The 25,851-nt window shown below is 38.0% G+C and overlaps 1 protein-coding gene across 1 annotated transcript in view; it reads right to left on the minus strand.

The window, feature by feature from the left end:
• Positions 1-25,851, minus strand: part of SLC9A8 (solute carrier family 9 member A8) — a 30,894-nt gene that overhangs the window by 4,514 nt on the left and 529 nt on the right. Inside the window, exons 2-13 of the mRNA XM_037402434.1 lie at positions 25,336-25,514; positions 20,669-20,749; positions 15,695-15,753; positions 12,547-12,630; positions 11,497-11,598; positions 10,780-10,814; positions 9,579-9,722; positions 8,144-8,282; positions 6,206-6,311; positions 3,659-3,775; positions 2,054-2,136; positions 159-270 (exon numbers count right to left, since the gene is read on the minus strand). Coding sequence (XP_037258331.1) covers positions 159-270; positions 2,054-2,136; positions 3,659-3,775; positions 6,206-6,311; positions 8,144-8,282; positions 9,579-9,722; positions 10,780-10,814; positions 11,497-11,598; positions 12,547-12,630; positions 15,695-15,753; positions 20,669-20,749; positions 25,336-25,514 — 1,241 coding nt within the window. The remainder of the gene's footprint in view (positions 1-158; positions 271-2,053; positions 2,137-3,658; positions 3,776-6,205; positions 6,312-8,143; positions 8,283-9,578; positions 9,723-10,779; positions 10,815-11,496; positions 11,599-12,546; positions 12,631-15,694; positions 15,754-20,668; positions 20,750-25,335; positions 25,515-25,851) is intronic.

The raw sequence follows: 25,851 nt of genomic DNA on the forward strand, positions 1-25,851 counted from the left end.
GCAGGAAAGAGAACACATACACTGCACTTGGGTTTCAGAACAGTGAAAATGTTGAGTTTTGTTCCACAGATGGAAACCCAGTTCTTCCTGGAGTAGCCCACACAATGTAAAAGGTAAAACATTTTTTCCATTTCTCTGCACTTTGAGCTTTAACTTACCACTAAACCACATGATAAACATCATTTTGGGGGTGATTTTATGATCACGGAAAAAGTTGAGTAGGTAGGAAAGTGGGAAAATATTCACTGCTCTACCAAACAGAACAAGTACCTGAAAAACAGAAATAAAAGCAAAAGACTGTTTGATGTGTTACATTCAAGCAGGCCCCGGCTGCACCTGGTTTGCACAGGGTAAGGTGAATATGCTCTTTTCACTCACAAGTCTTGCAAGCAGGCGTGCTGCTAAACTGACATAGAGAAATCCCTCAGCATAGGTCATTGTGGAATTCAACTTTTTAAACATTTTGTCTGATTAACTGAAACTCAACCAGACTTGTCACTGACAGAGACCAGACACCACTTTACTTTTAATAAATAAATGAAACCCAAGAGGCGTTCCAGGGAGACCAAGAATTACTTTGGGTAAAAGTTCTCCTCAGTTCAGCCCCTTTAATCATTCCCTTGGCACAGCAGCTAAAAGGCAGTAAGATATTTCTATTGTCTCCCCATGGACCAGTTCCTCAGAGAAAAAGGCCAGAAGCCAAACAAACAGCATGTAATCCAGTTCCTCAACACTTCCCGGGGTACGCTTAGAAAATATACCATGCACTGAAGTAACATTTTGAGGGGTGTGTGTGTGTGGAGGTACTATTGATTTAATGGCAGACAATTAACAAATACAGTGAAAACTTCAACTCAAATAACAAAGGTTTTCACAATGGCATTGCTTTTAAGCTCCACTACAAACAGACCTCGGTAAGGTAAATATCCTCAAATTAGTCAGCAGGATCCTTGAAGGGCTGTGCTGTTTTCCTTTATGAATCACCCCAAAATTACACAATTTGCATTATACCTGTGAGGGCAATGCAATATAAGGAAGCGTCACACCTTAGATATATATTAGATAAGGAAGCTGGGTGTAATGCAGTGAGAGCAGTTCCCCATGCTGCTACTACTATCTGTAAATTGTAGGTAACAATTCTCCCCTTGAACCATGGACTAAAATGTGCCAGTATACATTGCTGTACATGACTGGAAATGGATTCACATTTCCCTCTTTTGACTCTGCAAAACGGAACATACCCTTCATGTCTATGTTAGACAATTATAATAGCAATAGATGTAGGTAACCGCCATGTGAAACAGAAGTCAAAGTGCCACTACATAAAACTACGCTGAAATACAGAATGAAAGAAAAAGATTTAAGAATGGAGTCAAAGAATGAGTACACATTGAAGAAGGTTTGAGTAAGGTCTTCCTCTGAAGAAGGCGAGCACAGAGTGAAGAAGTGATACTAAATTGGATTGTGATACTAAATTGAAGGAGTGATGGAATTAATTGGTTTATCTAAACAAACTGCAATGATATACAAGAAATAAAGATTCAAGAGCAGTCTGTAGTCCTGGAGAGATGAAATGGAGCAGAGTTTGATACTCGTTTGCATTGTAGTTTCTACAAACTGCCCCTTCGCGCTAAAGATACGTAAAAACTCAGGATTGTTTTCTGTAAAATAACTTCTAGAATAAAGTGGCCTGTATAATAACCTCTCAACACCTTTTGAGATTTCTTTTATTTTAATAAATCTAATAGGGTCAAAACAAGTCAGGTTGTTTTCCTTCTTTTTAATAATCTTACAGAACAGGGCTCCAAAAAAACAGCAAACCAAAATTCGTTAAAGACGACTGATGCATTTGTACACCACAGTGCTGAGAACTAGATGAATAATTTCACGCTAGCTATTAGTGATAGTTAACTTTGTGCAATATATAAAAACATAGAAGTATTTTCATAAAACCAACAAAACATAACAACTATTCTAAAATGTTTTAACTGTAAGGTGTTTCCACCCTCCCGAATACCAAGGTATCTAAAGAAGTATGAAAGTAAATACCTACTATGCACCAGATGACAAAGGACATTTCAAACTTGTGAGGAAAACTAAAAATTGACAGGCCAAGAAATGCAAAAACACACGTTTCTGAAAAAGAGAAATCACATGTTAAATAAGTAATGATATAAAATATTTTTTACTTTTATTATAAGTCACTACATAGGGTACATAAAATACTATTTCCTGAGTTTTGAATGCACAAAGGCCATTAAGCAAAAGGCCAGATTCTTCCACTCCTGCTGTCAGTGGACAGCACCTTAGTCTACGTGTGCAGGCTTTTTTTAGCTGTAAATTACTAATGAGTATGAAACAAAGCTAGCAAAACCTTGTTCTAAAGACCGAGGAATTTTTTACTTGAGGAATATAGGACAAACTGCAGAACACAAGCTACATGAGCAACTCCTAATGACTTCTGTAGCTTTGAATCAGATTCTATACAAAACTGAAATGTCAAGGCACAATCTCATATATTGCAAATTGAACACTACTACGAAATATTAAATGCCTTACATTCTTATAAATGGCAGCAGTTCATTACTTGATTTGTAATAAAATACTGTACTGTATGATCTAACAACCCTAGAAGCGATGTTTGCAAATCTGAAATAGTACCACCACTGCACAGTGACTACAGTAATCCAGACATTTTATTTCCACAGCACCAATCCATTACACCATCAGAGAACTGCAGAGTCAAGATGTTTCGTCAGTTCACTGCTGCCCTAGCAAGGTAGGTTCCTTATCATAAAGGCAGTTAAAAAAAGGACAGTTTTGGACAGACAGTAGCAATACCTGAGTTACTGCAGCATAAGACATTGGTCGTGCTTTGGGAACTGGCCACTTACATTTGCATGTTCACAACCTGCTGCAGTCGTGTTTTACAGTCTTTTGAATGAATACGTGCTTTTTTAGCATTTGTAATAGATTAAGACCAAACCTGATGAGCTACTGGTGCTCAGGTAATGAGTGGTTTAGTTTGCAGCAAGGCCGCTCCCTGACCATGTTCCAAATGCATATTCCTGCAAACAATACAGAACGCATTCATGCCATCCCCTAAAACCCAGGGCTATATTAGTAATACAGAAGCATGCCACTTCTTTGAAAGTTTGCTTGTAAAAAGAAACAGAAAGACTATGGGATTCTAAGATGCTTGTATCCCTACTTCCAAAACTAACTTCTCCATTTGTGAAGCTATCGTTTTTGCAAGTATCTTCTTATATCCAAAACTGCTTTTAAAAATACCGCTAAAAATCCATCTCCTAAAACTAAAAATTGACCAGAGGAATACAGGAGTCAGAGATCTCATTTGGTTATCAGTCTTGTGGCAAATCCTAGCAGGAGCCTGCAGGATGGGAGAGATTTACTGGATGTTTTATCCAGTATGGCAGGAAAGGTGACTTTTGACTGCCTTCCAGCCTCCACTACTAGGAATTCTTCTCTTGAAGACATGTACTACTGACATAAGCATGGCCTAAAGAAAATTCACACCTCTGCTGCTGCCATCAGAATCATCATTTCAGGCAAATATATGTTTAAACTATTAATATTAGATATTAATATATATTAATATAACCATTAATCTTGGATATGAATAGTAGGTAGAACCTACCACACATGAAAGCAACAGTTCTCAGTGTCTGCTGCATTAAAATCTGTGTCACTGGGGACAAGTTATGGTGTGTGTAGTGAGACATCACGATGCCAGAGAAGAGGATTGCCATGATACCTGGAGATAAAAATGTGACAGTCAACAGAAGACGAATAGCTTGCACTGCAAATATTTGTGTTCATCACCCCTACTAACTCAAAAGCTTACGAAGAAATAAGTGAGCCACTCCAGTATGGTGCACCACATCCACCAATACCATAAAAAGCTAAGAATGAGCAGCACATACAGGTGTACCCCCAATTTTCCATCAATCTGAGAATGAGAAAAGCTATTGACACTTGAGAATTCAGGGCAAAAATTACCTTCATAGGGATCATAGAATCCCAACTGTAAGGAAGGTACAGCCTGATACCTAAGGCCCACAAGGAACGCTACTGTGCAGAATGTCCCTTATCTCCAGCAGAAAGCGTCACTAAAGCATCTGCTGTAAGTTACTACAGAGATGTATCTTGGCTATCCACTATGGGAAAATGCACCAAATTTGCCATTTATAGAGTTCTGTCCCCCTACTGACATGCACAGCTTGGACAGAGGTACAGCAACAGATATCACAGGCCAGAACAGCTACCTCAGATTTCACTGTATTTTGATTTGTGTTAGGGATTTTTCCCATCTACCTTGCTTGCCAGCTCTTGGTTATTTATGGGAAGAATCTGAACTTCACTCTATCTTGCTAACTGCTCAAGACATATCACAGGTGCTGTCAGCTGTTCACTGTTCAGAGGGAGCTGGATATCTTTAAGCATTTCCACGGCTGCTGCATAGACTTACACCTGCAAAGGATGTCATCTGAGATGATGGTTAGGGTTGTGGAAAAATTTAGCAGTCCACTTGAAGAACAACTTCCCTGTGAGGAAATGACTGACCAAAATTGACAGCATAACCCAGACGAAATCAATTGCAATGCAAAACTCGAGAGGACAGGATGACATGTGGGATTATGTCCTCTTTGCCCCAAACAAGCAAGGTTCAAAAGACTAGAAGTATTTGGCTGGAGCTACATGCCTGGGAGTGGCCCTGAACGCAACTGGAAGGATTAAAATACCTGAGAATACAAGAATCCTTTGTCTGAAACACACAGGTGACCTAAGGTCATTCAAAGTTTGTATTTCTTGAGGGCATGTCAGCAAATTAAAGAGGTTGTCTTTACAAATAAAATTACAAAGAACCTCTATCATCCTGACAGTAACTAAGAATCTTACTGTAAATTCTTTTTCATTGTATACCAACATACAGATATGTTGGTTATATAATGCAATGACACTGTAATTCTGTAGTATTTTATTATAATTTTATATTAATAAGCAATATAAATTAGAAATAGAAAAGGCCACATTTTGAAACCCTCCAGAATAATCTTCTCACAAGGAAAAACTTGTTTTTACAGCAATACAGATATTTTAACATATCAAACTACTTGCTCAGGTTTCCTATACTATCATTTCCCTACATATGTATTGACCTATACACACATATGGAGTAGTTCTGGATGCAAGTGGGCAGAATGGAATGTTTGCATTAGGATTACGCACCTTCGTTGTGTAACTACCATGATTACAGGTCATATCTTCATACATATTAAAAAAATACAACTCCACTGACAGTGAAGGTATGCTGATATACACTGCTACAGTTCCATTTCAAAACAGTCATATCAGCTCACATTTACTTCTTCAGAAAGTCTGACTTCAAACTTGCAGCTCATTTACAAGAAATCTAGTCCTGCTGCTACTCCTCACAAACTTGTAACATTCTTACACAGTTCAAGTTCTAGAGCAAATATATCTTTTAATGCACTTAAAATTAGAAAAAAGGGAAAAAAGGAAAATCAAGAGCCAAGCAGAGGCTCTAGCTATTTGGATTATAGTAACTCTTACATCCTTTCCTACTTTTCTTTGAGAAATGAGATGGGAAGCTGATTGCCTTTAAAAACCACTTAAATCAGCAAAGATCAGAGACATTGGGCATCCAGCAGAACTGGACCCTGTCTTCATACTTGGTTCCACAGAATGATGGAAGAAGTTCAACTGTAAGCCTCTTCTTGTGGCCTTTAGCAAAACTTCCACCAAGTATTCAGAGATACATATGACACCCAGTGGTCTCAGTTGACTTCCCCAATGGCACTGAAGGACAGGCAGAAATACGGCTACAAGCGTAGTGGGCTGGATATGATCCAAGTCAGCTCAGATGTGGCTCAGATCTACAGCATGCAGCTGAAATTTTAATTCTCTGTTAGGCAGAGGTAACCAAGGAGAATACTAGTCTTTATGTTCATTAACTAATGCTTATAAAACTGCAATTACCTTTCCTATACTTTTATAACATGAAGTAGAGAATAAGTGTTTATTTAAAGTATGTCAAAGTTAAAAGTAAAAGCATAGGTTAAATGAGAAAACGTGTGATAAACCAGGGGCCCTCTTAGACGCAAATAATATCTAGTCCTTAAATGTACCAAAGAAACCAGCACCCACTCATTTTGCTACTCACCTGAGAGTGAGATACCTTCTGCAAGTCCATATGGAAGGTAAGCGAAAATAATCATCATCCCAAACTCTAGGGAGGGTGTCTTCCTTAAATCAATATGCTTTAGCACGTACACATGAAAACGTTATGGAAAAAGTAAAAAAAAAACCATTTCAAAGACAAGTTTAAATCTGTGCTATTCCATTACAAAACCAGGATTACGCTTAATGTACTGCATCTACTGAATAGCTACTAAAGCCTGCACATTGGCCTTTGACTCAAGTATGGAAAGATGAATAATTTCTTACGAGGACTGTTTCTTATAGAATCTACTGCTGGTAGAAATTTAACAGAAAGGACAGACCTAAAGACAGAAAAGATCTGCTACTGATGTACCCATACAACACTGACAGCAACACACCAAACTGTTCGGAGCTAGAAGGGCCATTTCCCTACACATTCAGTCTTTGAAATATCTGCCTCAAAACTATTGCAGAAAATCCACAGAGAATCATTAAATAGTAAAGGAGCACTATGAAACAGCAAATGTAAGAGTAAAATAGCTCTCATTTATGTTTTAACAAAAATAATGTCCTTTTGATACTCATAATATTTAAAACTTACTTTACGTTTGTAGTCATAAATGTGGACTCTTGTCAAGGGGCCACAAGTTCTGCTTTGCATCTCATGCATGGTTCTGCAGCACAGTGGCCAAGTACAAGTACATTTTGCGTCAGACATCATTATTTGTCACACTAAGCATGCATGCAATCTCCTCTGCTCAGTCACTAGACTTCTAGCTACTTTCAAATGGATGTGACGGATTTGCAGTAATATTAACAGCGAGGAATATTCCTTCAATCACATCCTTGCCTTAACGCTTAAGATACTCCACCTACCATCTTTGTTAAAATTCACATGCCTGTGACATGGAAGTTCACATTCCTCCTGGGTCATGAACAAGCAACAACCTTCAACGATATTTATTTGATGGCAACTGGTAAAAGATGTCCTTTGCCACACTGAAATTTTGCATGCTTAGGGTAAATCCAATAATTTGAGGCACAAGTAACTGCAATAGGGCAAACAAGCTGCTTTTCTCTTTGTCTTAATATAATTTAGATACCAGTGAAAGAAGTGTTGAACATCTGTCTCCCAGTTTTGTTCGGATGCATGGAATAATTTAAAAGTTCATGGAATCAGGCTAATGAACTAAGACACGGAAGTGTGTCTACATTTAATGAAACACTCTGTTCCTGTTATTTACAAACAAAGTGCTTCACAGTATGTCCCAAATGACATCAATAACTGTTGTACAAACCTAGCACAAAGACAGTATTAATATAAAACAAGCTCTGAAAAGTAACAAAGGTGTCTGACTTACAGCAAACGTCCCTCCTTATCTCAACAGAGAAGCCGCTGGGTTGTTTAGCAACCAATTCATGGTAGTAAAAGAGGCAAAATATAACTCAGAGTAAATCCAAATGGAACAGTATCTATTCAGCTGCCTGAATATGATACATAGGGACAAATGAGCTGGTCTGACTCAAAAGCCCTCAGGAAAAACAGTTCTTTTTTTCCTTTTTAATTAACTGTTTTATGTATGTAAAAAAGGAGCCATATGCTTGTAAAAATGGATCAGTATTGAAATGGAGTACGATATTTTGAATTCAAAAAACAATTAGCATATTTTATAACACTCCAATGCACATAATATACACTACTATACAGCATTTCTGACATTAATTATGTTCATAAAAAATTTATGCAACTTTTTAATACACATGCATGCACACTAATATAAAACCAAAATGAGCATGAGGAAATCTGCAGCCAACAAAATAACATCTAATAAGAAATAAGCCCTAAGAAATGTTGGAGAAGATGGGAAACTAAAATACTATTCAAATGCTGAATTTCACCAATTTATACATGTGTATCACCAAAATTAAAAAAGGATATTAATGCAGAAATAAGACCAGTAAGTGTGCCCAGTGCTGCAGAGCCAAAGAACATCTTGAGGAAGTATCCCAGTGCCTGTAGAAAGGTTTGCCATCCACTGACATCTGACATATTTTCTCTTGTCAAACCTTCTGCTGTGCTAGATACAATTAACGAATAAATAAAAAGAAACGGTTACAAATTCTAAGACTGGATCCCAAAATTCCAAACGTCTTTTGAGAACAACAAAAAAAAAGACTTCCGTTTCTTTGTGGCTACCATTCTTAAAAGGCTTTTACTGTGATACACATAACAAGAGGAATGTCAAAACACATTAAATCAAATCTTAGCATAATCCCCAAAGGGAAACCTAATTCTGCTAAAAATCTGAAAATCCAGCATTGCTCTGCTGAAGAATCCCCAGAATGGCGTAAATAGGCTATGGTAATGCCCAGTATTACAAAACAATTTTCAGACTCTGAAAAGGAAAACACATTTTGCAGTGGTAAAAACTCAGGGCATGAAAAAGAAAAGAGGTGGATCATGTGATCTTCAGAGAAGAACAAATGAACAGGAAGACCTCTCATCAAATATTTAGGTGTGGATGAGAGGCAAGAAGGTCACTGAAGAAGAACGAAGAAGCTCTCAGGAGGAAAGGGGAGAACTCTCTTTGAATTTCAGCAATGTATTTCATAAAAATTCCATGCAAAGATGACATGGATTCCAACTACTGTTCCTTTTTACTCCTGTTAGCCTTCATGGTCTTCCATAAAAGAACCACAACTGTATTAAAAGCAGTTAGTTCACTGAAAAATGACTAACTTCATTACCTTCTTCGTGTATCTACTTCTATACATTCATAGTCATATCTACTGACCTTAGCAATAACATGAAGATAGACTTTTTATTTTTTTATACTCTTTCAATCCCAAAGAATTATCATGGACAAAGCATAAGTATATGGATGTTTTTCTTCCATATAGTCCCAACATATACATAAACCTATTGCATGGATGTTGAGGTATCATTGCCCTCCCCCCAGCTGAAGGTGACTCTTGGGTACAAGCCAATACCGGAGACACAGCTGTGTATTTGGCAAGCTAAATATTTTTGTGCAAGCCTGAAAGGACACAGGTTGGGTTTCTGTTGACAGGACCCTCAGGTGGAAGAGAGCTGGTCAATGTATGGACTTAGAAAACAATCAGTTATCTGGGGTCAATGAGATAAGACATTCAGGTAGTGGTAATAAGACATCCATTAACTGTCTTCTGCCTGCACAGTTTATGTTATGGACTGCTTTTAACAAAGAAAAATCATACACAATTCAGCTTTACACCAGAAACACATGATTTGCTCCAAATGGAGATGGAAGAATTACTGTATATTTGAACAATTAATTAACAGAACATAGCATGGTTGCTGTTTCCATAAACACGTGTAGTTCCAACGCACTTACTTCGTCAAGACAATAGAGACCGCATCATTGAGAATGCTTTCTCCAAAAACCAGCATGTTAAGTACAGGATCCACATTGAGGGCATTGAAAATGGCAATAGTAGCCACAGGGTCAACTGCAGATATTAAAGAGCCAAATGCAAAACTGGGAAAACACAAAAAAACCCAGAAAGCTAGATTAAAGAAAGCTGTGTACCTAGTAAACTTACGTGAACAACTAGTAACAAAGACATTATGTGTTAACAGTTTCTACACAGTGAAAAGTAGTCTTCCCATTCATAAGAACCTGAAGGGACAAAAGGGAAGTTTTTGTTTTTCATTTTCTGATATACCAAAGAGAAAAGTTGTTATCCAGCTGGAGGAGATGTTGGAGAAATAGCTATCAATGTCTTGCTCCAACTAAATAAAAAAATCAGAGGAATGGGAAACGAAAACAACTTTACAGACGCAGCCCAAACCACGTACCATACATGTATAGTGTTACCTGTTCAGGAGTACTAGTCAGGAAGATTTAAAGGGAATTGCTAAAACTCCTTTACTTTGGAATCCAAAAATAGACAATACAGAGGCAATGTGACTGCTCAGCTGTGGCTATGTAAAGTTGAACACTGGAACCAAGTAAGGAAGATTTTTGCTGTTCATGCATATTTTACTTGTTATTTTCTTGCTTGCCACCCAATTTATTTGGTAATCCATTTATTTATGGTTTTTAACAGAAAACTGTTGTATTTGCTATACAATAAACAAACAAACGAAAATCCCAACTAAATGAGGCACAAACAGGTAGGGTGCTGTACTCCTAAAAACTGATTAGATCCTCTGCCAAGTTCTTAAAAAATCTTCATTACTGACACTGAAAAACTCATTCTGTCTTCTAAGAGAAGATTTGGACAAGGAACTTATGCCCCTATCATATATATTAGTAATAGCAACCAAAGTTTGTACATTTTAACTTAATTTAAAAGTTGGTTAAAAAACCCAGCTAGAAAAATCACTAAGCGCAGACTACTATTTGGAAACAAGGGTGTAATAAATAGGGTTTAGAAGTGTTTGATCTGTTTATTACTGTCATACACCATGTTGAATCTAAGTAATGTAAACAATAAGCAGAAGAGCTGGCCAACTACAGTGCATTTCCCATAGACAGTTACCTTGAATAATGCTTCATTTCATTCATATACACCGTTTTCCCAAGAGCTTACCTGTCTGTCATGTTGAGTTTATAAATTACATCAGCCTGAAAAAATAAGTAAAACATTACAACAAATCACAACCCACTGTGTTTTTCTGCTGTTTCAAAAAATGAAACTATTCATCAAATCCTAAGTTTGCTATCACGAAAAAAAATCACAGTAGTGATGTTAGCCAGTCTAACACTACCCTTCAACAGTGATCTACTCCTACAGTTCTGGTCACCCAAAATCAGGGAAGACCAGATGAAACTGGAAAAGATACAGGTGAGCAGAGTAACTAAGGTATTCAAAGGAATGAAAATCTGAGAGGCAAAGAGGAAAGTATGGATTGTTTGGCCTACCAGAATGAAGTCTGAGAGAAAATGTAATTATCTATGTCTGTAACTAATCAACCAAAGAAGAGAAGCAAAAAAAAAAAAAAATATTGAGAGAAGAACAAGTAAGTTTAATACTGGAAATTAGAAGGCTCTAGAGAATACAGGTTTTGGAACAGCCTTCTGATAGGAAGATTGAGTAAGTTAAAAAAGTAAAACTCAAGTCTTAATTGCTTTTAACGTGGAGCATGCTGTATCTATGGAAGGGATTATACAGCATTGCCTCTGTGACAGCAGAGAACTGGACTTTGTGACCCAGGAATTCACTTTCACTATGTTTGCCTGCTCTTGAAAGATGGACTTTCAAAGAGTAAGCAAATAAACTTAAGTGCTTCAAAACTGTTATTCTTACCTGGCCCAGGAAATAAATTCCTCCACCTACAATGAAAGCTGATATTGCAGTGCCAAACACAGAAAACAGAGTGATGGAACCAATGTTCTGGAAAAAATTACCCTGGAACACAATAATAGAGTAAGTAAATTAACGAAAATTATCTGAGGGAAAACTCATGTTTGGGTCTGCATATAAATTAGATTGTGATTCACAACTGGGTTTCCAATAATAAAGCTTTATTACTTTGGTGCCAGGTACCCCAGGACATCCACCCACCCCATTTGCCTGCTCTCCTGAGGGTAACAGCAAATCCCTCTGATACCCAGGACAGGCTGTCAGTCTGGTACACCGACAACAAACCAATGCTCACACCAACAGCAAGATATTCACAGCACTTTGACATATTCCCCACCTGACAGAACTGTAAATTAAGCCATCTATTGAAGACAGGGCATGTGAAAAGGCTTGTAAACTTCCCAGCTGCTAGCCCATCTCTTAGGTTGTGATTCTGTATGAAAAAATCTTCTGTGTTGGTACCAATTCATGATAATGCTGTCACCCACTGCTCACTCCCTTTCTGCAGCACAGCTCAAGCTGAAAGGCAGCACACAGGGAGGACAGACCCGCTTCAGCCAGGACCAGCGCTGTGAGAAATGCCGACGGAAACACAGGCTCTCGGGCAAACAGTGAAAACCCTTGTAAACATTTACCTCCTCTTTAGCTATGGAGTGGCCCCACCTTTCCCACTTCTGATCCTACTCCTTCCCATTTTGCCTCCTCCACATCAGCCCTCGTACAGCTCTGATGAGGTAAGAAACCTCTCCAACCAAGGGAAACAAGCTCTATGTAGTACCTAACACCTTGCCAACATTCAGTTAACAGGAATAAGCTACCTTCCCTGCATTCTGGGTTGAAAAGGCTTAATCATTAGGGAATTGAGGATGCAAAATTTAACATGATGGAATTTTTTGCAATTATTCTAAACTTCATGAAGATTAATTACAAGCAGAATGTGTTCCAAACAAAACCTCAACATGTAAAATGACTGTCTGGCAGGGGCTAACTAACCTTGTGCAATGAATATCCAGATTCAAATATAATAGGTGGAAGCAAAAGCAGAAAAAACATATTTGGACGAAACATTTCTTCTTCCTGCAAAACAAAAATGAAGTATAATTTCAAGGATATCATAATTATTGAAATAACACCTAATCTCTCAGAAGGGAAATTATTTAAAACAAACAAAAAAAAATGTTGGAAAATGGAAAGGGCATTAACCTTTCTCCCTTCTTATCACAAAATAAAAGACTGAACAACAGAAAGCTACTCTCCAGGGCTGATATTTCTATTGGAGTTTTTTTATCCAATAATGGAAATCTAGGCATTACTAATTTTAAATTACTGTATCCAAGTAAACTGCACAAAAAAGGGATTGTTTATAGCAAAGGAAAAGACTTTCTGTTTCCACAGAAAAGTATTCCCATTCTATCTCATGGTCTCAAAATCTGTAAGGACTGTCAAGACAGTGGCCTCCCAGTCACTGGTTTGAATATAATCTAGATTAGCTATGACCAAGTACAGTTTCACTAGAAAATTTATCACCCAACAGGCAGAAAACAGATCACGTTAGTACACTTGCAAGTGAACAGGCTCAAGATATACGTTGCTGTTAAGAGTCTGAGGATCGATTCTTCTTGGCAAATGTCATTTATGCCTGTAATTTAATGTTCTGATGTTCCTTTTTACCATCAGAGTGATATAAATGAAGCCTACCATGAAGTAAGATGTTATTTTTTGGTGACCATACTCTTTGACACCTATCTCATCAACTCACTAACACCGCTTTATGGAGTTGTGCCCCCAAACTGGCACTGGCACCTTGTTTTTTCTGCTGGCAGATTAAGCACAGAAGGCAAACCTGGCTGAATGCGCCTCTCGTGCTCTACCCACCAGGCTGCCTCCTGGTCACCAGAGGTCTGAATACAGCAGAACTTGTCACCTTTGTAAGCAGTGATTAATTTGTATAAATCCAGGTTAAACTGCCAATTGACTGTTCTGTTAAAACATCAGCTTTCAAAAAAAAGTACTCATCTCTTTAAAGTCTCGTTCCTGTCTGTGCCAGCGATAATCATCTTAAAGGATTTGGGGGACTTAGAAAATAAAACTCATCCTTTATACTGAAATGCTTTAGTCCATTATTCTGCATGCACAATTCCATGTGTCGATGGCTAACACTACCTAGTTTCTGTCAACACAGTAACTGCGCTAGAACAAAAAACCCACATACCTGATTAATTACACTGTTTAAAAGCCCCTGAAAGCAAAGCTGGACAAGGAGGGGAGAAATAATGAAAAGGAAGGACTGCATTTGTGCTGCATTGAAGCAGAGACCAGGAAAGTAAAACATGAAGACTGTAATTATCAGCCATGCTAGCCAGCAAGAAACACCAGCAAGTACAAGGTCCGCCGAAGACTTAATAAGGCACAATTGCAAGAAATTACATTACAAAGTTCTTAGGGCAGGGATATCATCCAAGATTTGCTTTGTACACGTACATAGCCTGCAGTTAAATATTATAATTTTTTCCATATCAGATAAAAAAAGCTCCAGTAAATTTATAATATTTAAAACCATTTTATAAAGCACATAATAATTATTGATGAAAACATTTAATATCTGAAGTTATGACAGCCTATGTTAAGACCTAAGCTTTAACACAGTGAAAGTAACTTAAATAAGCAAATAATAATGTGATATCTGCAACCCTTTACCTTAGCTGATAACACGAGCAACTGGACACAGCATCTGCAGTGCCTTCCAACATTTGACCAATGCATACCAGAAATATAATTCACTAGCTATGATCAATATTTCCTGTGTTTATAGGATCAGTGCTCAAATCAGAACATACTTCAAGATTCCTTTTTTCTTCCTACAGAGGCAATCTTCTTCAAAGTTATTTTATTTAACCAATAAGAAGCTATTTTAAAATGCTGATTTTGTAGTTGTTTAACTGACTTTCAATTGTAAGTCAAATCCAGTTGAAACAAAACAGGAATGAAAAAACACTAACCAGTGCATCATCCACTGTTTCTAATAAATAAATACGTAGAAATTAGGTATTACAACATAACTCTTGAACTATGTAATTGCTTACATAAATGTACACAGAATTAGTGAAGTTAGTTGACAAAGAGTATAATACGTAATTAAAAAGCTACATCTGATTTAAAATCTATGCATTTTAATGCATTTCAACTAAGGAAAAAAAAAATCTTCCTTTAGGGAAATAACTGCCAAGAACTATAAAGCTGCAAGCTAGGATGAGAATTCACTACTAAGCCAAGTTTTGAATATCTTTGTGGATAAAGATTCCCACAATCTCTCTGGTCACATGTTCCTATGTTTGGTTGCCAGCACTGTTAACATTTTCTTCCTAACGTCTAAATCCATAAAGTACCAGGCACCAGCCTCCTGCACAGAAGCTTTGCTTGCGTTTTCTGCTGGAAATACAGCTCAAATCATGTTTCCATTGTCTTAATCAGCATGAATCATGCTGCTGCTTCAGGCATGCTGGTTTCAGCAGTCTTTCCAAAAGAAGCAAAAGAAGCACCCAGGAAACATGCCATGCTGAACGGATTGCTTTGAGAACTGTCTGTTCTTAGCACCACAATTTGTTCGTTTTAAGTATAAGTAAATAAAACAAGTAAATAACATGAATTTTAGCATAGCTATTCTGAAGAAGTGCTCCTTTTTACCTCTGTGAAATCCATGTCAACATCTTCAGGTAAAACATCTGACTTTACAACCTATCAAAACACACTGTTTTCTATGAAAACACCTACAAAATCAAGGCTAAAAGGAGGAAGAGGACAAAATACCATCAAAAAGTATCCAAGACAAATAACTGAACTGCTGTATTTTTTACTCTAATTGATCCCAAAGATGCTCAGTACCTTCTACCATGTATCTAACAGGAACAGATTTGGTACCGTGAAAAGGATTACTGGGGAAAAAAAAAATACTCTGCAGAAAATGTTTAGCAGGATCAGGACCTCAAATTGGTTGTATTATTATTTTTAAAAACCTGAATTCTGGCATCAAGTATAATGTACCTGATTTTTGGAAATTACATCTAAAGAAACCAATATTTCAGCCTTATTTTAAACATTTAAGGATTTTTCTACAATTAAAAATTCATTGCTTCAAATATACCTTCCAGTTGGCCAGCTTTTGAGCCTCTATGATTTTTATAAAAGCTCCCATAAGGATACCTAGGAGAGAACGAGATAACATTCTGAAATATTCACAAAACACATCACTGTTTCCATTAACTGTTTATCAACTCTTAGTCAAAATAGTTTTAAAAGTGAAAACAAAGCAAAACATAAAGCAGCAAGTCTTTCATTCCTATCACAATTCACAAAAACACAAACTGCTTTTTGGGTCAGATGTATGCCATTTTCCAGTACGTTACATAATTACATAGCTTCCCTACACAACAGATTGTCACTTGGGATATTCAAATCCTGAACACACATATTCAGAGTGCTGTGTTCATTGGTTCATAAAGGTAACAGGTTTACTCAAAAACGTTTCTCATCTAAGCTGCATATTATTAAAATTTCACATTTCATGCTAAAGAATCAGGAAGTTATGAGTTAGATATCTGTGTCATAGCACAAAACCTTCATGTCACTTCGTTATGAGTTAGATATCTGTGTCATAGCACAAAACCTTCATGTCACTTCGTTATGAGTTAGATATCTGTGTCATAGCACAAAACCTTCATGTCACTTCAATGGTATTTGCAGTGCTAACACAGATGAAGTGAAATCGGTCTCCTCCACAGAAGTGAATTCTGTCTCAATGAAATCATAGTGCTTACTGGCAATGAAGTAGGCAACAAATTCTCATCAGGGTGGAGACACTGTCAGAACTATTTCCCAAATGAATTACACACATTTTAAGTCATGTAGAAATACTAATTTGAGTATAGAAGAATTTATCAAGGGTGCTGCAAACTCAATAGTTAAAGGTTATCAGGTTCTTTCCTCCTGTACATATTCAAACAGATAAAGTCATCAAGAAGTTATGAGAAATGTTATTTAGTCAAAGTTCAGATCTGTGTTTCTGCACAGTTGTGTTTTATTATTTACATAATGGAGACTTCATAGTCAAACACTGGGATGTAGACACGAAATACACTGAATGAGAGGTAAAATGTGGCTAAGAAGCTTAAAGTATGCTTTCCTTTAAGTCATGCGTTTTCATTCTCTCATGATGTAGCTATCAAAAGAGTATTACAAACAGCATCACATGGATTACTCCTGATGGATGTGTCATACACACAAAGCCACATAAAAAATATGTGAGAGCACTGGTTCCAGAAGACAGAAATAATTGTTTCATGAAATGGTTTATATAGAAAGGAAGAGCAAAACATTAGTGAGGGAACATCAAAGGTCTGCTGTTCTTTGAAGGAGGGCAGAATGCAGATACAGCCACTCATATGCCATATGAACACTGGTCTCAGCACTAACAGGCAGGCTTTCCATGCTGGGATGGAAGCTGTGTCAGAAGCTGAGAACTACAACATTTCTATTTCTGCAGAGGAGCAACACTGTCTTCAACTGGTACAGGCAGTACTTGTATCATTTAACAAGAAGTTTATGTGGGGAAACAACAAACCACAACAACCAGACTGCATACATCTGAAGGCACAGACTTTAGGAAGTATATACTTCCTGAATGAGCTTGCAGTATTTTTTGAATTAGTATTGAGAGCTCTCACATAGATTTAAAAGAAAAGAGAATCCCTTAACTCACATCTCCTGAAGTGGAAGGGCTCCAGCACAACTTTGTGAAATTGGACCCCCCTGAGTAGGCCAACTACAGCCTGTGGGCTACAAGCTGGGCATCCCTATCCTATGAGCTCACGAGGCTTAAGTAAAAGGCTGGTCTCGACCTCTTTTTTAGAGGAAGAGCTAACCACAAGCTGACCCTAACAACAGTGACACAGACAGATGAGGTCCTTTTATGATATCAAAAGTTAAGCGAACAACAATATAAATTTAAGGCAACAGCAGAGATTATGGGAAAAGGATAATCCTGAATCATACAACTTACACCTTTATATAGCACAAAGCTGCATGTTACACACAACAGTACTACTAAACAAAAATTATGCTAAGTCAAGTCATGAAAAGGCTGCACAAAATAATGCATCACCAAGAGGGTTTAATAGCAGCAGAATCAAACTTGGACACTGGTTTTCAAAACCTGTCCCACATATCCTTACAAACTACTCTTCTTTTATTACTAGATTAATGAATGCAGGTTTTGTTCAGCTGGTTCCATATACTTAATCAGGCAGATCAGTTGTGTGATAGGGCTAATTGGAAAGTTAAGTCTGTAAGAGTTAATCTAAGCCTCATTCTTTTGAAAATGCTATAGGAATCTTCTTATTACAACCAGCCTTTATTTTTCTTGAGAACAAGTTAAAACTCACTAAGAAATCAAAGAGAAAAACTCTTCTGGCAACTGTTTTTACAAAAAAATATTCCAGTAACTTTTAAGAATGAAGACCACAATCCAGAGAATGCACTCCCATCCTGTCCCCTGGGACAGTAACATAACCTAGAAACTGTAAAGTGGAGCTTCCCGAGTAGCTTAGACAATGGAAGGAAAAGCAGTCATGAAAATCGTACTTGTCTTCTCTGCTGCCATTTTTACTAGTCTTCAATAACTTTCTGAGAGTATTTGCTTAATTTACAGGACAAAACAGGACACACCTCACTTCTGGCATGGCTAGCAACACTGGATACTTGAAACTCAAGCTGTGCTCTTGCAGCTGTGTAGATCATTACCAGTAACAGAGGCTCACTGACCAGCAATTAGCTGGCAATTCCAATAATTATACAGATGCCACACCCTGTCAACAGAGTTGACAGTAGTTTAAATATGACTGAGTCAATACACTAAATAAATAAGACTTAAGTGACACAGGACATCTGTTAGCTGGGTTGCTACTGGGTATAACTCCTGATTTAGTGGAATTGCATTTGCTGGTATCAGCTTGTCTGGTTTGGGAGACAAGACTACAGCTATGCTGCAGTTCAGAACAAAAACCAAACTCTGCAGGTCTCCTATACACCCTCTATGTAAAACCACAAGAGATGCACACAACTGGTACCATCTTACCCATCTTGAGTAGCAGTGACAGCCCCAGCAAGACAACTTACTAGTTTCATGAACGAGCTTTTGTTGGGACTGACAGAAGCACAGAACATACTAGCACAGCTAAAATCCTTGTCCTACTGCTGAGATGCCAAGAACAAGAAACAGAAAAAGAACGGCTGTGCCTCTGCTGCTCTCTGCAAAGCTCAGCAGGAGCAGTGACGTAAGCTTGCCTGACACCTCAGCTCAGCACTGCCCAGTAGTTGGCTTGGGGAAAACCCTAAGAAATTATAGCAAAGAAAATCCAAAACTATGCCAGCAAGAGCAATCAATATACTGCTGCATTTAAAATTGGGGGTTAGGCTTAAATTTAGATTAGCTATTTGCTAACAATGGTAACTAACCTCATTAGAAGCCAAATTAACATCCTTCACCTGGATTTTTGTGTACAAAGATGAAGATATAAAGGGATAGTACAGTCCTTTTGGAATCTTTCAAGACACTGGAAGATATACTACACAAGACATCTCAACTATCCACAGCAATAATGTAAGAAGGGAAGGGAAGAGAAGTGTGTCAACAGTGAATCAAATGCTGCATGGTTTCTATGGGGATGACACAGTAAGACAGGATGATCTGCAGCAGCTCTGATCTTTCTATGTCGTAAGATGGTAGACAGAAACACAAACGCACAAATTTGTGGATGCTGCTCCGATAACGATGAGGTGTGCATGCAATACCCAGGAAATCCATACCAGCACTGACAGATTTACAGGTCTACTTGTTTTTCAACTGCACAGAAATATCGAAACTCAGATAGGGCCTTGCAAGTGAATGTTCCTAAGCTTCAATACTTTCTACTATGCCAGTAATGTGATGTGATCTGCATCAAATTGAGTTCTCTAAAAATTCAGGAAATCACGCCTGCAGGAAAATATGTTTTTCTTTCTGCTAAGTAACAGCTCTAAGATTTTTTCAATCTAACACCCAAGATGCAAGAAGATCCCTGTTTTTCAGAAAGCATAAGGTACTGACAAGCACCAGAAAGCTTACTCCCTCCCATTGAGAAATTGTGTGAAACTACAGTTAAGAAATGAGAGCAGAAGACACCAGCAAAGCCCAGGAGAAAGTACAAAATCTACCTGCTCAACAAGTATTACACTCCCCCATGCTACGTTAGGATTATAGCTTAGCACCTTTCTCTTTGTGTTCTATTTTCAGAATGGCTGTCAGTGAAAGTGTCAGTATTAACAGAAGCAAAATATCACAGATTCTTGTAAACAAGTTACAGAGACAGCTGAAAAACTGTTGCTGGGATTAGTTAGGCCAGGTTCTTTAAACGTTATGTTAAACATTATGTAGAGAAAATAACTGTATTTGGCCCGATTCCCTCCTCATTTACACATTTATACATCAGGAGCAACAGCATACAAATAAATGAAATTACCCTAACATAAAACTACATGATTAGGAATATTCCCAATTTGATTCATATTAAGTAAGCACTTGATCTCCGTTAAGAGTGGTACTCTTATAGCTCATGTCACAGGAAGAGCTCTTGTCATGTTACTGAAGGGATAGTTCAGTATCTGGAAGTCCAGCCAAGTTTTCAGGATGCAATTACAGTCCCCAACTAGATTAAAATCACATACACAGACATCATTCCACCAAAACTAATACAAACACATACGCTACTTCAAAGGGAAGGCCAGAGTCTTGCTGCCAGGGAATGTGGCCATATCTTGTCCAGATGCAAAAATAAGAGGAAGCTGCCTGTAGTGACATCCCTATAGTGCCCGTTATGTATCATTTTACTGGGCTAGCCTCTGCACATATGCTCATTTCTTGATTTCTCCCATGAATCTAATCATACGAATTGGTTGTTTTCTTTGCTGCAGTTTGCCACATCTTTCTAGTGATGGTTAACACATAACAGAGCATTATTTCAAGTACAGGCTACCGAGGGTAGTCTGTAAACAAATTCAATATAAAAATGTCCCAGTTACTCACCTAAAGAAACAACAGCCACACTCTCTGGTAAAAAATGAAGTCTGTATTTTATCAGTAAATGCACCAATATGATGCAGATAGCTGTGAAGGGAAAAAAAAATCAGATTTAGAAGTGTTAGAAGAGAATAAAATATACTTTTAAGTGGGAATACTAAAATGCACGCAGCAAATCTTACTTCTAATGATTCAGTAGAAACTCACTAATGCAAGTAACCAAATTTTAGTTCAAACCTAATTCTCACTTAAGTACATAAATGGATCTACAAATGACAGAGAATAACTAAAAGCAAATTTTAGGCCTCAAAATTATCTCCTAAAAATACAAGTATTACTACATTTAAAGCCTGATTCAGCTTACAAGAAAACATTCTCTGAGCAGTAGCTGTAAAAAATGAGTTATACAGAATACAGTTTTAATAAAGCTGTTGGTAAACCATTTTGTATTTTTTAACTAAAACATACATGTACACATGGCCTCAATTAAAATTTCAAAGCAACACTTTCACGTCTGAGTCCCTCTGAGCAAATGGACTTTACCCAAACCGATAATTACAGAATCTGAAAAATTACATTGGAAGGGATCTCTCGAGGTCATCTAGTCCAACTTCCTGCTTAAAGCAGGGCTAACCTGAAATCAAAGAAGGCTTACCAGGGACTTGTCCAGTCAAGTTTGAAAATCTCTGAAGACAGAGAAGTCACAACCTCTGTCAACCCCAGTCCCACTGCTTAAGTCTTATGGTGAAGAATGTTCTTCTCTCCAATCCACATTTCCCTTTTTGCAAGTTGTGACTGGTGCTTCTTGGTTTTTTGTGCACCTCAGAAGTGTCTCGCTAAATAGCCTCTGTAACTCCCGTTCACTGGGGCTATGAGGTTGCAGATGGCCAACTGTTCTAACACCCCGGTTCTCATAACAAGCAGCAGCCAAATTCTTATCCAGATCAGCAAGAGACATTTATTGCTGAGCATTGCTAAAAGTTAAACCAGTGAGGGGAAAAGACCAGTGTAGAAAAACACAAAACAGATCTGGCTTGAAGTAAAAAAACAACCAGAATTTAAATCTGATGCAACATTCACTTATTATTTTTAAAAATTCAGTTTTGTACTGTAGTAATGTATTTCACCCAGTAGGGAGAAAGCCTATGTCTCACAACAAGAACAAAGGTTACAGTAATAGGAAAATCCCATCACAGCCTCTGTGCCAATGGTAAAGGCAAATTACAAAGGATGTATAGCAGATCTGGGTACCTTCCGTGGATAATTTTGGAAGACACCATTTGATTTATTTACAACTACTGCAGGCAGGAAATTTATCTAAAAGAATCAAATAATCCTGGGTTATTGAATTCTTAAGAATTTTGATCTAAATATTCCCCATATTGAAAGTACCGCAATTCTTCTCCCATTTTAATTTAGCTCAACAAAGGGTCAACCAAAGAAACAACATCTGGCTTGCTTGCCTATAATACACGTATTTCTCTCTATTTGCTAACAAATCATTCTGCAGTGGCCAGGGATATAAGCTGTATTACTGCTTGTTTTGTCAGAAAGCAATTGAAGCTCAAGCAAAGTCAACAGCATTTTACATTCAGGAATCAAATTGTGGCCTGTTAATTGCAGCAGAAACTGTTTTAAACTGTGTACTTGGCAAACCTAGTCACAACTGCAACAGAAATCTTCATTCTCCTTACTCCGTGCCTTGTGTCTGTGACTCTCACCCTATTTCAGCGTGGGCAGCACAGTGCCAGGCCACAATACAACAGTGCATATTTTGAACCTGGGAACGAACTAGCTTCTTGGAACTGCTCTTGGTGATTTGGTTTAACAGCTCCTTCTAGTTCGCTAAAAGCCAGCCACTCAGAGATGGTTTAGAAGAGTGTTTTCAGATTTCAACCTGAAAAGGGGCAAAATGGCCCACAAGTAGTTCTCAGCACTGGCATGGTTTACTGGATCCCACCACCCGTGAACTACTGGGGTCTACAACATGATCTGTATTAACTATATAGTCACAAAGAAGTACAAACCTCATAAATAAAGTATCATTTTTCATTGTCCCACTCTCCGATATGGTGCTAAGGAACGGGATATCACACTAACACCTGCATTCTGCCACTTGCTATCTTGTACACTCGGTTCATAACAACATGGTAAACATTTCATTGACGTGCACGTGGATAGATGGATGGGTTTACAAACTGAGCAAGAACTCATGAAAACCAGTAATATTTGCTCAATTACTGGCATGTAATTTGTTCAGGGACAAAGCTGTGGGTTTGGAGTGATGAGCAGGGATGGTTCCACTCATGAATACTGGCAGGGCTCTCCCACATATTTACCCCACTTCCACTCCACCAATCTTTAAGATATTGGATCAACCAGTTCTTGAAACCCCTGAGTTTACAGTACGATACTTTAATGCACGCAAGCTGGTGTGTTTAAAATGCTGTAGTAGAAACTGCAGCAGTTCAGAAGCTGACTAACAAGCAACTAAGATATTTGGCTGCTAAGTGCCAAACAGACTATGGGAGCAATAGCTTCATCATGTATCCCAAGCAAAGTTTTTATTCACCTGTCAATCAGTATTATTGAGTTTCATAACATGAAAAATACGGATCTAGTAACGACATCTAGGATTACTGTGTTAAAAGCATTCTATACTGCTCTTTGGGATAGATCCATAAAGGCATCTGGACATGACGGATTTCCAGCGAACTCCAACGCAAGCACAAACATGCCTTCTATTCAACTGATCTAATCACCATCTCCCTTCTAGCAGCTTCTGACTACTTTGGCAATAAACCAAAAAGCAACCATACCCTAAGAAGTAACTCCCACCACCATAAATATTATGGCAGCCTGGTATACTCTTTAGCTGTTGGTCACCCACTCCTTGTGTAAGACTGCTCAGTTCATATCTGGCAGTGTATCATCTGCTCCAGGCGCTTGTATGTATCAGGAGTACAACAAGGCAACAGACTCAAAAACCCAGTGTTCTGGACAGGCTAAAAGACCATTTGAGTGTCCCTTTAAGGATGAGCACAGTAAAAGCATATAATATAAAAGAAGGGAATTCATAGGTCACATGAATACAGCAGAACAGAGGCAAGACTTTGAAAGCGAATTGGTGTTTGAACAGATAAACAAGCCATAGAAATCTGGGGTCAAAGACTAACTCATGCTACTTCAGGGACTTGAAATTTAGTGCTTGACTCTGACACTACACAGCCATGAACTGATCTGCTTCTGGGTCTATTCCAGTTTAGCCCATTTCAAAGAGCATTTTACAGCTCACAACATCCAGATTTAAGAGTATGGTATACACATTCATTTTTACTATTCCTACACTCTTAAATCAGACATTATAAATGGGAATAACTATGAACAATAAGCTTTCATACTGGCTTTACTTTGTTCAGGGAACTCCCCTGTCCTGAGGGTGATGCTTTTAAGATCCATTAAGTTACCAAAATGGCATAAATAGGCTGGAACACAGCCAAAAAAATCATAGCTCTGTTCTTGCGACTTAAGAATACAATTTTTCCATGAATGGCCCTTTTAAAATCCACGAGACACACGTATTCAGAAACTTTCTTTTAATCTTAGAGGTCTTCTGATCACTGCATTTTGCTTTGGTCTTTCCTTTGTTTCTGTTCAAATTCTAATATGCCACTGACCTCTGGAAAAACATTAACCCTCTTTGAAGACACGTAGACACTTTAGAAATAAGTAGAAGCCTTCTACTTTTTGCTGCACTTAGTAAGTTATTTATAGGAGGCAAAAAAATCCTTTTTTAAACTCCAATGTCTTGAAGAAGTTTCTGCATTGCTGTCCACTCCATAGCTATTACTTTCTCCATTTGCTACTGGAAAGAATAACCACTTAAAAGACTAGGTGACCCATCTGTCACAAGAAAGTGTCTCTGCGTAGGTTGCTTTGAAGGAACCAAACACACAAATGAGAACAGATGAACCTCAACCCTCCATAAAGTTTTGTTATTCTTACAGTTTTGATTACAGCACTGCTCTAAGCAGATGGTGAGAGATAACTATATTCTATTAAAATAAGATAACAGCCCAGACTTATAGAAAAGCTGGGCATGCATCTGTCATTCAAAATGCCTATAGATGTACAACATTAATACAATTATGGCAATCTGCAGATTATCATACTCTTGTAGGAATGTAAGAAAGTAACGAGAGCCAGAAAAATAGATACTGAACTTTAGTATTTGTGCACGTAAATCTGACTGCCTTCTATTGGTTTATATACCAAAATATCTGAGGGCTGGCCAGAAGTGCTAGAAGTAGTTAAATTGGCATCTATCCAGTACACTGTCCTCAAAGACAGATGCAAACACCATAGAGTATTCTGACAGTGTCTTTTTCATATATGAACATATGCCATGTGTTGATAAAGAAGGCAAAGACAATTAAGCATGTTGTTTGCACATTTGAGACCACGGTGAAAAGGTTTGGAACAGTCTTCAGCCTTCTACAGTTTTGGGAGGTTCAGGCATTTGTATACCCAATTTTCTAAATCCCTGTGCCTATATATTCCACTTCATGGAGAGAAAACCAGAGGATAAATAAATATGATTTAGAAAGCTGGCCTATATCCTTCAGACAGAGTACAATTAACAGAGATTAAAAGACTTTCAGTTCATCATTCACCTAGAACAAGAAGACTAAAAAAAATCGTCATGCCACTAGATTGCTCCTCTTGCTGCGCTTGGACTCCAGTCTGAACTGGAAGGATAGGTTTAGCAGGTGTTGGTACCACCAGTTTGGTAGTAGCAGCCAGCGTAGTGTGGAGGGTGACATTGATGACTTCACGTGTGGCATTTGCGGACCTGTCAGGATAACATAATACATGATTACACTGGATGGGAGCAGCAAGATGAAGACTTAGCCTACCAAAGACACGCACATATGAAATAACTACCAGGTCACAGTGAATTTGTACTGGTGACCAACACGTTAAGAGTGTTTTTTAGAAGTGGTCTCTGATCACAGATAAATACTGGAACTTCAGATTCATGAAGCCGATTATTGCTGAGCTCCTTCACACACCTCAGATACCAAATATTCTGTGCTGCAGCTCGGGGTGCAGGTGAAAGCCAGACTCAAGCGAATGAAGTACCCCGCTCAGCCTGCCGAGTGTAACAAACCTGCTGTGCAGGGACCCCG

Source organism: Falco rusticolus, chromosome 10, assembly GCF_015220075.1.
Source record: "Falco rusticolus isolate bFalRus1 chromosome 10, bFalRus1.pri, whole genome shotgun sequence".
Lineage (NCBI taxonomy): Eukaryota > Metazoa > Chordata > Aves > Falconiformes > Falconidae > Falco > Falco rusticolus.